At 32.5% G+C, this 15,606-nt stretch overlaps 2 protein-coding genes across 2 annotated transcripts; one reads left to right on the forward strand and one right to left on the reverse strand.

Moving 5' to 3' along the window:
* The first annotated feature begins 395 nt into the window (after nucleotides 1–395).
* On the forward strand, nucleotides 396–7,504 carry LOC126892486 (uncharacterized protein K02A2.6-like). The gene is made up of 2 exons (XM_050662014.1): nucleotides 396–2,644; nucleotides 4,740–7,504. The coding sequence occupies exon 1, from the start codon at nucleotides 1,186–1,188 to the stop codon at nucleotides 2,251–2,253; it is 1,068 nt and encodes a 355-aa protein (XP_050517971.1). The 5' UTR covers nucleotides 396–1,185; the 3' UTR covers nucleotides 2,254–2,644; nucleotides 4,740–7,504.
* A 6,633-nt stretch (nucleotides 7,505–14,137) lies between these two features.
* LOC114325187 (uncharacterized) lies at nucleotides 14,138–14,860 on the reverse strand. Its single transcript, XM_050660142.1, has 2 exons — nucleotides 14,815–14,860; nucleotides 14,138–14,644 (listed from the first exon to the last, which is right to left on the reverse strand). The coding sequence occupies exons 1-2, from the start codon at nucleotides 14,858–14,860 to the stop codon at nucleotides 14,346–14,348; spliced, it is 345 nt and encodes a 114-aa protein (XP_050516099.1). The 3' UTR covers nucleotides 14,138–14,345.
* Between the last annotated feature and the right edge of the window lie 746 nt (nucleotides 14,861–15,606).

The raw sequence follows: 15,606 nt of genomic DNA on the forward strand, positions 1-15,606 counted from the left end.
TAAATAAATTAGATAATTATTTATTGAAGATAATTTATTTATTAAACTATACCTTAACTGTTTATATGATTAATAACGATAGTATGATTAAAATCATGGATTTTTGGGAAAAAATTTTGGGGAAATATTTTTTCAAAAATTGTTTAAACAAATCAGACTATTTATTAATTAATAAATGTCTAGACAAATTGCATATTTGTAATGTACAGAAAAATTACATGCAAATTAAGAAAAGAACGATCAAAATATATTCAGTATATCTCGAGATATAGAAAATGATAGTAGTTTTAAGTTGCCTTTATTAGTTTTTAAACTCGTGCATTTGTCGGCTGCCAACTTCCCCCGTCACTTACCACGACTAGTCACTGTTGTATATGAACCCAGCATCGGGATAGTAGACACAACGTTGAGTCAGTGAGGTTATGTCATGTCGCGAGGCAGCTTGAACGGTCCACGCGGCTATTGTTAAAATGTATTTGTTTGTAGTTGTCTTTATAATAGATAAATAGTTACGTTTGTCACTCTGTGCCTTATTCGATACATAACATAATTGACGACGAGTCACAGAAAGAATCCACGCAAAAGTCCAAAAATGTCGTTAATTGGGGCCATCGAGCAATTTGATCCTGCTAAAAGTGATATCACGTCTTATTTGGAGAGACTTGAGCAGTTGTTTTTATGTAATGGAGTGGAAAAAGTCAAGGAAGTTCCTTTATTGATTACGTTAATTGGTGGAGAAGTTTACAGTGTCTTAAGACTTAATAGCTCCACATCCACCAAGTTCAAAAACATTTGAAGAGTTAAAAGAAGTTCTATCGGAATATTATAGTCCAAAGCGGTTAGTTATCGCTGAAAGGTATAAATTTTACAACACAAGTCAAGAACCTACAGAGGATGTTAAAAGTTTTGTGGCAAAACTAAAAAGTGTTGCTCAATATTGTAAATTTGGTCAGTTTTTGAAAGAATGTCTCAGAGACAGACTTGTCTGTGGTGTAAGGTCAGTCACAATAAAATGCAAACTCCTGGCAGAAGACGATATTTCCTTTGATAAAGCATATGAGATAGCATTGTCAATAGAACTTACAGAAGGTCAAGTAAGAAGAATGGAACCAGAAAATGTAGCAGCCATCGAAGAAAAGTTAGATAAAGTCATGTTCAGAAAGCAGGAAGCTACAATTAAGAAAGATGGTGGTCATGAAGCTGGTAGAAGTTATGTCCAACGTAAGTCATGCTTTAGATGTGGTAAAAGCCATGATTCGTCAAAATGTCCAGCCAAAGCATGGCAATGTTTTTTTTTGTAAGAGAGTCGGCCACACTAGCACGGTCTGTCGTTCGAAAGTTAGTTTATTAGAAGAAGGTGATATACAAGGTGAAGTGAAGGAGGAAGATTCATTATTTCTGGGATTGTTGTCTTCATTGGAACCAGAAAATTCAGCTCCAGAGAAAATAATATTAGAGGTAGAAGGTAACTCAATTTTATTTGACATTGATACTGGTGCCTGTCGCACAGTAATTCATATACATGATTTTAAAAAGTTTTTGTCAGAATTAAATATTTATTCTGTTAATTACTGTTTAAAGGTATTAACCGGCCAGGGAGTAAAAATTATGGGAGAAACTGATGTATTAGTAAAATATAAAAACAATTTTGTAAAATTACCTATAGTCATTTTAGAAAGTAAGTATAATTTTACTCCTCTGTTAGGTAGAAACTGGTTAAATGTATTACATCCTAAATGGAGACAAAAAGTCAATTTTTCACAGAGTGAATTTGTTAGTCAGCTGGAATTGGAAAACCTTGAAACTGCAAGTTTAATAACAGAAATAAAAAAAGAATTTGAATCTGATTTTGATGAGAATAGTAATTCATTCATTAAACATTTTGAAATTGATCTAAATTTAAAAGAAAATGTACAACCCATTTTTCATAGAGCTTATGATATGCCTTTTGCCCTAAAAGATAAAGTTGAACAGGAATTAAAAAAACTGGTTGAGTTAGGAATTTTACAAAAAGTTAGTTACAGTAATTGGGCCAGTCCTATAGTAGTAGTTCCAAAAAAATCGTCTGAGGAACTAAGAATTTGTGTAGATTTTAAAAAAACATTAAACAAAGTCTTAGATAGTGATCATTGTGCTTTACCCCTACCAGAAAATATCTTTGCATGTCTAAGCGGACATAAATATTTTACTGTTTTAGATTTAAAAGGTGCTTACCAGCAGCAAAAGGTCAGTAAAAATACACAAAAATTATAAGTAATAAACACCCATATAGGCTTGTTTGCTTTCACTAGACTAACGTATGATATCAGCTCGGCACCAGGTATTTTTCAGTCGGTGATGGATAGCATTTTGGCAGGTTTACAAGATACTAAATGTTACTTAGATGATATTTTGGTATATGGTGAGTCACTTAAAGATTGTTATGAGAATGTCAGAAAAGTGTTAAAACGTTTACATGACTATGATGTAAAGATTAATATAAATAAGTGTAAGTTTTTCGAAACTAAAGTAGAATGTTTGGGTCATATTATAGATGCCAAGGGGATACATCCTACTGAAGAAAAAATCGTAGCAATTAATTCTGCTCCAACACCAAAGAATGTAACTGAATTAAAGTCATATTTAGGTTTGCTCAATTACTATGGTAAGTTTATTCCAATGTTGTCTTCCAAATTAAAACCATTATATGAACTTTGTCACAATAATATTGATTTCAATAATAGTTGGTCATCTGAATGTGAAAAAGTATTTCAAGAAAGTAAGAAGTGGTTAACATCCAAAAGTGTCATTACTAGGGAGCGGATTTTATGCTAAATGCATATTGCATGCATATTTCGCATATTTGAGAACTTTACTAAATTTTGCATATTTTTAAAGAAACATGCATATTTTGTGCATATTTAAAAACATTTAAGTCCAAAAAAAAATTAAATTTTTTAATTCGACACAAAATATTTCCCCGCACAGGCTGTCGTATCTATTAATTCGAGAACTACCTGAAGACAGACGGTTCCTTCACTGCCTTTTTATTTTTTCTTAGAAAATACCCGATCTTTACCACATGATTCTCTGTGTACCATGGATCTTTACACAAAGTACTTTAGTGCCTATAGTACGCCGTTATAAAATGATTGTAGGATGTTAAAATGATGAAGGATGGTTTACCGGGAAATCCGAATTTTATTTACTTTTATTATATTTAGTACAATTTGTATCCCAATTTAGTAGGTACCTATAATTCTGGTGGTTCTTTTAAATCCCCTATTGTTAAGAGAATTACACCTTTAACCATAGTTTTACGATTTTCTAACGGAAATTGAAATATTCATGCTTTAGATCAGATCCCGTCTTTAAATGGCTTTAAAACTTTGGAGGACATAATATGCGAAATGTTTAATGGAAATTTTGTAATTGATTTTGGTGCAGAATTTTCGGCTTTCAAGTTATTTTAAATACGCCCCAATTACTTCTGTTGATGTTGAAAGGAGTTTTTTAAGTTATAAAAATATTTTATCTGATGAAAGAAAATCTTTCCTCGTAAAAAATTTGGAAAAACACATTGTAGTGAATTATAATCGAAGATATATATAGTGATATTGTTGTTTTATTTTAAATAGGTAACTATTGGTTACAGTTTTTGTAAAAAATGTGAATAAATTGCATATATAAAAAATAATGATTTTATTTGAAAGATAATAAATAAAATTGCCGCCCCACTATAAAAGAGCCCCCCTAAATAGAATAGAACAAACAATTTGTGGTTTCTCGAAATGCGCATTTTTTGAATTTTTGTGCATATCTTGCGCATATTTCGTAATTTTTTACTGCATATATATGCGCATATTTCATCAAAATTGATCGCATATAAATCCGCTCCCTAGTCATTACACATTACAATCCGTCTCTTCCAATTTATGTTACATGTGATGCAAGCAGTTATGGTGTCGGATGTGTCCTAAGTCATAAAATTGGTCTTATAGAGAAACCTGTCATGTTTACATCAAGTACACTATCTAATACGGAAAAAAATTATAGTAATTTAGAAAGGGAAGCCGTAGCTATTATGTTTGTTCTAAATAAATTTCATAAATATCTTTATGGTCGCAAATTTACGCTAATTACAGATCATTAGCCACTACAGTTTATCTTTGGAAAAAATAAAGAAATTCCAGTTTCCGCGGCTGCAAGAATCACAAGATGGGCTATTACTCTGTCAGGTTATCAATACGATATTCAGTATAAAAAAGGTTCAGCAATTAATAATGCTGATGGTTAATCACGTCTACCCTGCGGTGATGATACAAAAATTTCAGATTATTTGTATTCTTTTAGTTTGGTAGATCAAATACCTTTAAATACTTGTCATATTGCGAATGAAACTAATAAGGACTTGTTGTTATTGAAAGTGAAAGATTTTATTTTGTCGGGTTGGCCCAGGGATATGAGTGATGAATCTTTGAAACCTTACTTTAAACGTAGAAATGAATTGTCAATGGAACAAAATTGCATCCTGTTAGGAAATAGAGTAGTTATTCCAAAAAAATTACAAGAGGAGGTATTAGGCTTATTTCATGAACAACATAATGGTATTGTTCGTACTAAAATGTTGTTACGTTCATATTGTTGGTGGCCAAATGTAAATGAACATATTGAAAAATTTATATCGTGCATAGAAAAAAGTGTTGTGTGATTTGGTAGAATGCGATCTTACTCTTTAAAAAATATGTCACGTATTTCAGCGCCATCGCAGCACCTGGTTAAATGGAAGGGTACTACAAATCTGGCCTCCACATAAGTGGTCTGTAGCTTCGACATGATAGGTGTGAAATTTTAAACGTTCTTGTTGTTGATTGGATAGGAAGAGTGGCGTAATCTAGCCTCCATGCTAGGTACATCATAGCCTCCATACAGTACTTCCAATATTTAATATTTTATTCAAGTGGACAATAAAGGTATAACACAAACAACTTTTGTTTCTTAATTATTTATTTATACAATAATGTGACATTTTACATAGAAATATGAGTATTTAATTTGGATTAAATATATGTTTACTCGTTGAATTTTCCACCGTCTGCACAGAACACCTGATGGGAGCCATTAGACCTAACAACAAAACGCGAAATAAAATTTGGATTTTAAAACTGTTGGATAAACAGTACCTACAATCAGAAAATCTCTACCTTACAATCAGAAAAACTTACTTAAAAAGTACTCGATTACAAAATAACAAAAATATCAAAAACACGACTGAATAGAGATATATTGCATAGTCACTTTTGCACTTGCTGTATTACAGCACGCGTTATTTTGACAGTAGAGCATGCGCAGATGTGACATTTGGCTTACGCTGCATTATTGAAAATAGTGCCTGCCGTTATTAGGATGGTTATTAGGGGAGTGGTTACGCTGTGCGGTATTCGTTGCGCTATTTTATTTTCAGGTTATGTTTGTTGTTTGTCTTTCATTTAAACCAAGTTCATTTGTAATAATTTTCTAAAATGAGCACCTCAGTCAGTAGCAAACGAAAGATTTACATCTGATGACGATTTGTGTTTATTAAAATAAGTTTTAGGTCAAAATCAATTGACTTATTCAGAAAATTGGACGTTAGTTTAGGAAAACATGAAGTGTACAACAGGAAATTTTTTTATTTTAAGAACACTCAAGGATCAATTTTGTTTCTCATGCCCGATATTTGGAAGAGAATTCAAACCTTCCTTCCATTTAAATCAAATTATTTATTTTTAGCATGTAATCGGTGTATGTTGTATGTTCATCTTTCAGAATGTTATGCAAGATGATAAACTAGATGTCTTCATCATTAGCATTGGCCAAAATGAGAGCTTCTAACTAAACCTTGATCCAAAATTGCATACAAGTTAGACAAACAACTAAACTTAATTGAGCTGTAAAAATACCGCCACCAAAATGTTGAGCAATATCTGTATTTATGACACGTCTGAGAAATGTCAGTTATGTCAAACTAGCGCGGTGTAAATAGCGCAACGTAGGCTGTGTTAAATTTGCAATATCTCTCTATTATCAGCTTTTTATGGTGACACAAACACATCACATAACCGACCATATAAAATAACTGAACGACAACGAACGAACAAACACGAACACTGAACAGCGATTCACAGATAGCGCAGGATTTGGCAAAAGTCATGTTCCACCAATCACAATGCCGACATCAGCGCCTCTGACAAAATGGAAGGAAAATAAATACGATTACATGTTTTTTATTAGAGTGCGCGGGGCATGATATCGTGTTGTAGTGTATGTCAACAATGTCAAAATTTCACAAATTCAGACAAGGAATTATGTCCGTGGCCATCAGCACCACACAACTTTTATAGAGTATATATAGATTTTTTCTTTAAATTTAAATACACATTTTTGATTTTAATTGATCAGAAGTCAAAATGGTTAGATGTTAAATTAATGTCAAATGGCACAGATGCATCAGAGACAATATCAAAGTTAAGAGATATGTTTACTATAATTGGTCTTCCAGTTGAATTAGTCTCAGATAATGGACCTCCTTTCAATTCCAGTGAATTTGTGGCATTTTGTCAAGCAAATGGAATAAAACCAGTGAAGACACCTCCGTATCACCCTCAAAGTAATGGTGCTGCGGAGCGTAGTGTTCAAATAGTAAAGAAAAACTTGGAAAAAGCCCTGTTGACTATTAAGAGAGAGGAAATTAATAAACAAAATTGGTTATTCAGAAAATTCAAAACTTTCTATTCTCTTACAGAACAACTCCTTCAACTGCTACAGGGATTTCTCCCAGTGAAAGTATTTTTAAAGTTCGTCCTAGAAATAGATTTAATCTGTTGAAACCTTCTTGCCATAATAGTAATCAGTCAACAATCCCAATCAATAATGGGCATACCTTGTATAAAGTAAATGAATGTGTTTATATTAAAAACAAACAAACAAAATTATGGCAGAAAGGTAAGGTGATGAAAATTTTAAGTTACTGTACTTATTTAGTTTGTAGTAATGGCGTAATAAAATTTACACATGCAAATGATATGAAAAAAGACAGAGAGGAAGATAGAATCCTAGATTCTAACGAGACTCAAAAGTCAGAAACTCCGATAGTGTGTAGTAATATGCCAGTAATACGTGACAGTGTTACAAGTGAATTACCAGTGAATCAAACTGTGAGACACGAACCGGTTGAATTAGAACCAAAGGAGCCCATCCCAAGTTCATCACAAGAAGAACCAAGTCCACCTCCAGCTAGAGATGACACATCCACTGATGGCAACATTAGAACACGTGCAGGGAGATTAGTAAAAGCTCCCATCAAGCTTGATCTCTATCGAGGGAGGAGATGTTGTATATGAACCCGGCATCGGGATAGTAGACACAACGTTGAGTCAGTGAGGTTATGTCATGTCGCGAGGCAGCTTGAACGGTCCACGCGGCTATTGTTAAAATGTATTTGTTTGTAGTTGTCTTTATAATAAATAAATAGTTACGTTTGTCACTCTGTGCCTTATTCGATACATAACAGTCACCAATTGAACTACATTTGTAAAAATTCGTGTAAAATACCAGCTTTTCTAATATGTAAAATGATTTTTTCTACGGATAACATTTTTAAAGATATTCTAAATGTTTATAAACTACAAAATTTCACAAACTTGGCATTATTTTTTTACTATATTAGATATTTTTTTTTATCTTTTTTTAGCACATTTTGATAACTTCAGTTTTCTACTTTCATTTGGCATACGCAGAATTGCCCTATCTTCTTTATTTTCTGTCTTATGTTATTGCAAAATAAAGGTCTTTGGGAAAAAACAATTAGAATAACTCTTAAACTAATTAATGGATCGGTCTCAAATTTTAAGGGTTTGTTAAGTACCCCAATACCCAACTTTGGGCGAAACACTAAATTTCTAAGGTAGTTTTAGTGAAAGTTATTAACAAATAACAATTTTCACTTATTTTGCAGTTTGCGTAGCAACAAATTAACTTTTTAACTTTCAAAAATCGGCATTTGAAGGTTTTTTAATTTTCTAAGGAATTAAATTTTTTAATTTTATTTATCAAATATTTAGCTTTTGAATGGGGTGAAAAAAATCGAAAAAATCGCGATTTTTGCACTATATTGTTAATAAATAAAAAACGGATGCGAACTCTAGGCAGGAAACAGGTAGGTTTTCATCCTATAGGTATATAATAACTAAAAAAGTAGTCAGCTACCTGGATCTTTGAGTGTCCCGAACATGGTCTATTTCTAGCTTATTACCCTGGAGTAAATCTACAAATTGATGCCAGAGGTCAGGGCCCCCGCTACCATATGTGCAAAGTGTGCAATGCACACGGGCGCCATCCTTTAGGGGCGCCAAAACCCGGGGTCACAAATTGCACAAAAAACAAAAATTAATTTTTAAATAATAGTTGAGGAATATAAATAGGCTAAGTATAAACAGGAGAAAACAAGTAGAAAAATAGAATACTTTGGCGATATAATTAGAGAACCTAAATACCATCTACTTCTCCTTATAATACAAGGAAAAGTGTAGGGAAAGAGATGGATTGGTCGAAAGAAATTTTCATGGACACGACACCTAAAGAAGAAGAAGGTATAAATACACACGCAATTTTATTAGCATATTATCATCCAGTTACTGCCGATTCCCATTTGCGACAACATGTCAGAAGTCAGGCATTTTAATTTATTTTGTTATGATTTTATTCTGTTTATTTCATTTTGATATTTTAGTCTTCAAATAATAGTCCATGTACTCACGGCTTTTGCTGTGAATTTTGAAGAATTGCTTGTATTGACATGGAATTTGGCATACACATAGCTAACATGTCAAAGAAAAAAGTGATATTGTGCTGATGTGCCAGGGGTTTTGCCTGAGAGTGAGTTTAACCCCTTCTTGGGGGTGAAAAAATATACATTCAAAATAATTCCGGAATTGGATGAACTGACTAATTCTAAGCAGTTTTGGTTCGATCGAGTTTTTCACCAATTCAATACTTTTCGATTTATTTTCGAGTAAATATGTTCATTTTTCAACAAAAGAACCACGTTTTTACACGATTTTTCGCAAATAACTCAAAAAGTAAGTATTTTATCGAAAAAAAAATTACAACTTCTTTAAAGTGTTTAAAAAAGCTGTATTTTATTTTTTTTAAAAAGTTTCTAGCATCAAAAGTAAGTAAGTTCAACGCTCAAAATAAAGTTGGTCCCCTTTTTGATAAAAAATACCGTAAAATCACCCATAATGAAGGGGAAACATTCCAAATAAAATTAATCATTATCGCTTTAACATTTAATTTATATTATATGTATTATTTATATGATCTTAGTTTCATCGGTTCAAAGTTTCATCGATTCGAAGAGGTCATTTTTGAAAAAATTTGGTTTTAAAGAATTACTTTTTAATTTTGAAAAAAATTCCATTTAAAAGAAACTTAAAAATTATTATTCAAAAGTTTCAAAAAGTAAAAAATGTAGGGTTGGCTTTTCTGAATATGTTGAATTTTTTGTTTTCCTATAAGACAAAAATTGGATAAGATATGGCTGTTCGAAATTTGCATACACTTGTGATTAGTGACTCGTTCAAGTCCTTTTAACTACAGCCTTTTCAAAAATACACATTTTGAACCCATAAAACTTTAATCCATATAAACAATACATAAGTAAAGTAACTTGTAGTTTGGGATGCTAATTAGGGGGTGATTTTCACGATTTTTTTACCAAAAAAGGACCAACATTATTTTGAGAGTAACGTACTTATTTTTAATGTTATAAACATAAAAAAAAACAAAAATGAAGCTTATTTATGGATACTTTTCATTAGATTCAGCTCTGCTTTCTACTGGATATACAGACTTCATATTGTACATTTCTTTCACTTTTTTATGAGCTATATTTTTGCGAAGAATATGTTTTTCGATAAAGTTCTTACTTTTTGAGCTATTTGCGAAAAACCGTCGAAGCTGTTTTTTTCTTGGTGAAAAATGAACATATTTATTTGCAAATAAATCGAAAACTATTGACTTAGTGAAAAAACTCTGTAGAACAAAAGGCGCTTAAAATTAGACAATTTATCCAATTCCGGACTTTTTTGGACGTATGTTTTTCACCCCCGCGCGAGAAGGGGTTAAACTCATATTTAAGGCAAAAGCAAAATCGGAACAATATCACTTTTTTCTTCATGTTAGCTATGATGTGTATGTCAAATTTCATGTCGATCCAAGCGGTTCTTTAAAATTCGTAAATTTTGTAATATTTTACCGTGAGCGAATGGACTATAAAATAAATATGACTTCTAATGTTTATAATAAAAACTTCAAAAGTTCATCCAAAATGCCTTACGGCCGGTTTCACAAAGTAAAGTTAACTTGTGGTTAAGAGATAACCCAAGATTACCCCAAAATATGCGTTTCAGTTTCAAAATAATTGTTACCTTTCTGGGTATACCCATAAGGGTAACCCACTCCAACCTCTGGTTAAAAATTCTGTGAGTTAACCATACTTTGTCGTTGACCTGAGACTAAAACGCATATTTTGGGGTAACCTTCGGTTATCTCTTAACCAAATGTTAACTTTACTTTGTGAAACCGGCCGTTAAGGGGTACCAAAATCCTTTTTTGCACACAGGCGCCAGTAACCCTTACGGGGGCCCTGCCAGAGGTAAACATTTCCTTTAGTGCTGGGTTCCTCAACTAAAAGAAGACCACTTCAGAATAACGTGGATTAGCTTGACCCTGAGTCCGACCTCCTTGTCCTCCGTAACTTTGGTGTGGCCGGATCAGCTGAATCCGACCCCTCTCATATTAGGACATCGTAGTAAAACCCTCCGTTAGAACATAACTTTACCCAATGTCTTTCGTTTATCCGATTCTCCTACATACATACATACCTTCTGGCTATCGTTGTCTTAGGGGAGCCCAAGAGGGGATTTTGCATATTACTCGAACGCGTCAGAAAATCACAATGGGAGAAACCTTGTACCCGGAAATTTGCCTCTACCATAATTTTTTAATATATCATATGGACCTTTAATACAAGGGCCTTAGTCCAGAAAGCCACTGCGCATCCGCTAGCAAAAATATTCTAATTCGGATTTTTTGCACAATCTTACTCTAACAAATTTGCATGTTGCCAGGACCAAAAGTTGGTCAAAAATTTTTTAAACGTTTTTTTTTTGTTTTTTTCCTAAAATTATTTTTATTGCATGGAACAAAATTTTTTTAGGTTTTTTGGATCATTCCAAACAGAAAAGCCCTTTAGTGACTTTTCTCTAAAGTTGATAGTTTTTGACATATAAGCGATTAAAAATTGAAAATTTGCGAAATCGGCCATTTTTAACCCTAAAAAACTATGTGAAAAACTGAAAATTTTAATGTTGCCAAGGTAGGTGGATATTCTTTAAACATCGATTGATGAAATTCCGAAGAGTTTTTTGCAATACAATATCAACAACCTCTTTGTTTTTTAATTGCCAATCAAGCGTGCGCGACACTATTTTCCACCATTGCATGTGTATGCAGTATGGTGCAAATGAAAGGAATAAATTCGTTATTTCGTAAACCGGCGACCTTAAGCAAAAATCCCGAAACAGGTCGATTTTTATTTTTAAGTTATGATATTGTGACATATATGGTATACTAGTGACGTCATCCATCTGGGCGTGATGACGTAATCGATGATTTTTTTAAATGAGAATACGGGTCGTGTGCTGGCTCATTTGAAAGATTCTTCAATTCTCTATTCAGTAATATAAACATGTACATAATTATTTATACAGGGTGTCCAAAAAATTTTTATTAAATTAAATCATTTGGCAAATTGACAAAAAAATTAAATTTTTGGACACCCTGTATAAATAATTATGTAAATATTTATATTACTGAATAGAGAATTGAAGAACCTTTCAAATGAGCTGGCACACGACCACTATTCTCATTTAAAAAAATCATCGATTACGTCATCACGCCCAGATGGATGACGTCACTAGTATACCATATATGTCACAATATCATAACTTCTAAATAAAAATCGACCTGTTTCGGGATTTTCCTTAAAGTCGCCGGTTTACGAAATAACGAATTTATTCCTTTCATTTGCACCATACTGCATACACATGCAACAGTGGAAAATAGTGTCGCGCACACTTGATTGGCAATTAAAAAACAAAGGGGTTTTTGATATTTTATTGCAAAAAACTCTTCGTGATTTCATCAATCGATGTTTAAAGAATATCTACCTACCTTGGTAACATTCAAATTTTCAGTTTTTCACATAGTTTTTGAGGGTTAAAAATGGCCGATTTCGCAATTTTTCAATTTTTAATCGCTTATATGTCAAAAACTATCAACTTTAGAGAAAAGTCACTAAAGAGCTTTTCTGTTTGGAATGATCCAAAAAATCTAAAAAAAATTTTTCCATGCAAAAAAAATAATTTTAGGAAAAAAAAACGTTTCAAAAATTTTTGACCAACTTTTGGTCCTGGCAACATGCAAATTTGTTAAAAGGGGTCCTTTTTGAGTAAGATTGTACAAAAAATCCGAATTAGAATATTTTTCCTAGCGGATGCGCAGTGGCTTTCTGGACTACCTGATTAAGGGGAAGTCCGTCAAATTATTAAAAAAAATCTATCCTTAAAAAACTCGAGCGTGTCGGATTGAGACAAGGTAAGTTAAGGGCACCCAAAGTCCGAAAATTGAATTTTTTACTTTTTTGGGTTATGATGGAAAATTATTCTCTGAAATCTTCTCTTTCTAACGATATATAACACATTATAGTATATAATATCAATGGTTACAAAACTATTTGTTTTCTGAACGTCTGCATTCAACTTACCGTATACCGGTAGCTTTATAGCCTAGTAAAGTGTTTTATATTTGTATGATTTCCCGAATACTAGGTTTTTAACTTTTGATGTCAAATATCTCTGGATCGTTAGAAGGTAGAAGGTCCAAATTTTTACAGTAGTTGTAGATAGACAATATAAAGTGCCGCGTAAAGTTTTATTGAAAAATGTACAAAAACAAGTAAAACAAATAATAAAACCTAAACTTTTTTGGGTTTTTTTTGTAGGGGTATTTTAAAAATTTTTAAAATAACTGTTTCTTTTACTCCAACTTAACAAAAATCTACACGGCACTAAAAGATGCATGTACTTTTAAAGTAAAAAAGAATTAGGTCTCTAAGTGCTTTGGTTACAGAGATATGTGGCATAATGTTAACATTGTTGTTAAATGGGACTTTGGGTGCCTTTAAGTACAGGGTTATTCACTATATTTTGACCCCCCTGTAAACTGCTTTATTTACAGAATTTAAAAAAAAATGTAAAATACAAAAGTTATTTGATTTTTAAATTATGATTTTTTGACATCTATATCGTACTAGTGACGTCATCCATTTGGGCGTGATGACGTAATCGACTATTTTTTTTAAATGGGAATAGCTGTCGAGTGCTAGCTCATTTGAAAGGTTATTCAATTCCCTATATAGTAATGTAAACATTAACATAATTAATTATACAGGGTGTCCAAAAAAAATTTTAATTAAATTGATTGACACAAAAAGAAGAATGTATGTAATTTATTTAATTAAAAATACATTCTACTGCTGTCAGAAAATAAAAATAAATGTTTATTGAACAAATAAACATCACTTTTCCCTTAAATTCAATGTTCAAGCTGCCACCCATCTGCCTCTTGGCAGTTTGAATATTGAATTTAAGCAAAAATCAATGTTTATTTGTGCAATAAACTTTTATTTCTGTTTTTTAACAGCAGTAAAATGTATTTGAAATTAAATAAATTACATACATTCTCCTCTTTGTGTCAATTAATTTAATTAAAAAAAATTTTTTTGGACACCCTTTATAAATATTTATCTTAATTTTTATATTACTGAATAGAGAATAAAATTATCTTTAAAATGAGCTAGCAACGACCCCTATTCTCATTTAAAAAAATAGTCGATTACGTCATCACGCCCAGATGGATGACCTCACTAGTATGTTGTCAAAAAACCATATTTTAAAAATCGAATAACTTTTGTATTCTACATTTTTTTCTAATTCTGTAAATAAAGCGGTTTACAGGGAGTCAAAATATAGTGAATAACCCTGTACATGAAGAACAGTGTGTATTTCAAAAATCTGACAATTTGATCGGGGCGTAAGGAAATGGGCGAATCCCAAAGTTGTTAATCCTTGGAGATATGATAATTATAGATTTCTTTGAAGTGAAACGCCAAATTCTAAACTATATTTAATATTTGAAACAAGGAAAACATTAAGTTCTAAAAATATCAAAAACAGCTTTGTCATAATACAAAATAGGAAATATCAAACGTCAGTTTCTCCATCAGAAGCAGTAGCCTGTTCTTCCGGCGTTCGTAAATCGATAGTAAACTTTTCAACAGTCCTTTCCCCATTCTCGGACTTAACCTTCGTACCATAATCTTGAAAAGCTGCTGTAAAAGCGTACGTGATTCTTCTAGCTTGATCCGTAGATTCACAAACAAAACTATGACATACAGAGACATCAAGAGTGTCATCCCTAACTACAATCATACTAAAAACCCTCGTGTATACCAAATCCTGCACTCCGTACGATATTTTGTCCACGTCAAACTTCACTAGCTCTGATTATACTTTCCTTTTTCATTTACGGATTCAAAGTCTCTTTAAAGAGGGGTACCTGAAAGTTTTTTATAGAGTACTTATTTAAAGGAGCTTCTTCGGAAGTTTGAAGAAACAGGAAACAGGTAGTGTTCAAGATGCCAAACGATTAGGTCGACCAACAATATCGTACCTCTTCTACAACCCAAGGTGCATCTGGAGTTTTGGAGTTGGTGCATTTTTGGAATTAGTCAAAGGATATTACACCGAGTGTTGGCTACAAAAAAATTTCATCTATTCAAACTGAAAATTGTGCAATAACTTTCAGATGACGACCGTGACCGAAGACTAGAATTCTATGAGATTATGTCCAATCAAATTAACCAATAGCCAGATTACATAAAATCAATTTGTTTTAGTGGCGAAAGTACTTTTTCAAAATGACACAAATTAATTCTGATGCCTTTCTTGAAAGACTTTCCAAAACAATAATTATTAAATGTTTTGGACAGGTATTTTGCGCCACATAGTTGGGTCTATTTTTCTTAATGCTAACTGTGAAGTGTATCTGGAGATGTTACAAAACGCAATTGAGCCAGAATCGGATGAATGAATTCGGTAACTTTTAAATAACGTTTCAACAAAATGGTGCAGGTGTACACTATTATGGTGCAGTCAGACGTTATATAGACGAGACATATCGTTGTAGGTGGATTGGACGACGAGGTTCGGTAGAATGACCAGCTCGGTCACCAGATCTCACACCATTAGATTTTTTTCTGTAGAGGTACTTAAAAACTAATGTTTACGCTACAGCACCCGACAATAATGACATTTGAAACAACGACTTTTTGAAGAATATAGGGCAATACCCCCGATATATTTGAACGAGTACGAGAAGAGTTTAGCAGTAGAAGGCATTACTGTCAGGAAGTAGATCGAGCACATTTTGAACACTTAATATAAGAACTAGTTCATAGATCTT

The sequence above is a fragment of the Diabrotica virgifera genome, chromosome 9 (assembly GCF_917563875.1).
Source record: "Diabrotica virgifera virgifera chromosome 9, PGI_DIABVI_V3a".
In the NCBI taxonomy this organism is placed as follows: domain Eukaryota; kingdom Metazoa; phylum Arthropoda; class Insecta; order Coleoptera; family Chrysomelidae; genus Diabrotica; species Diabrotica virgifera.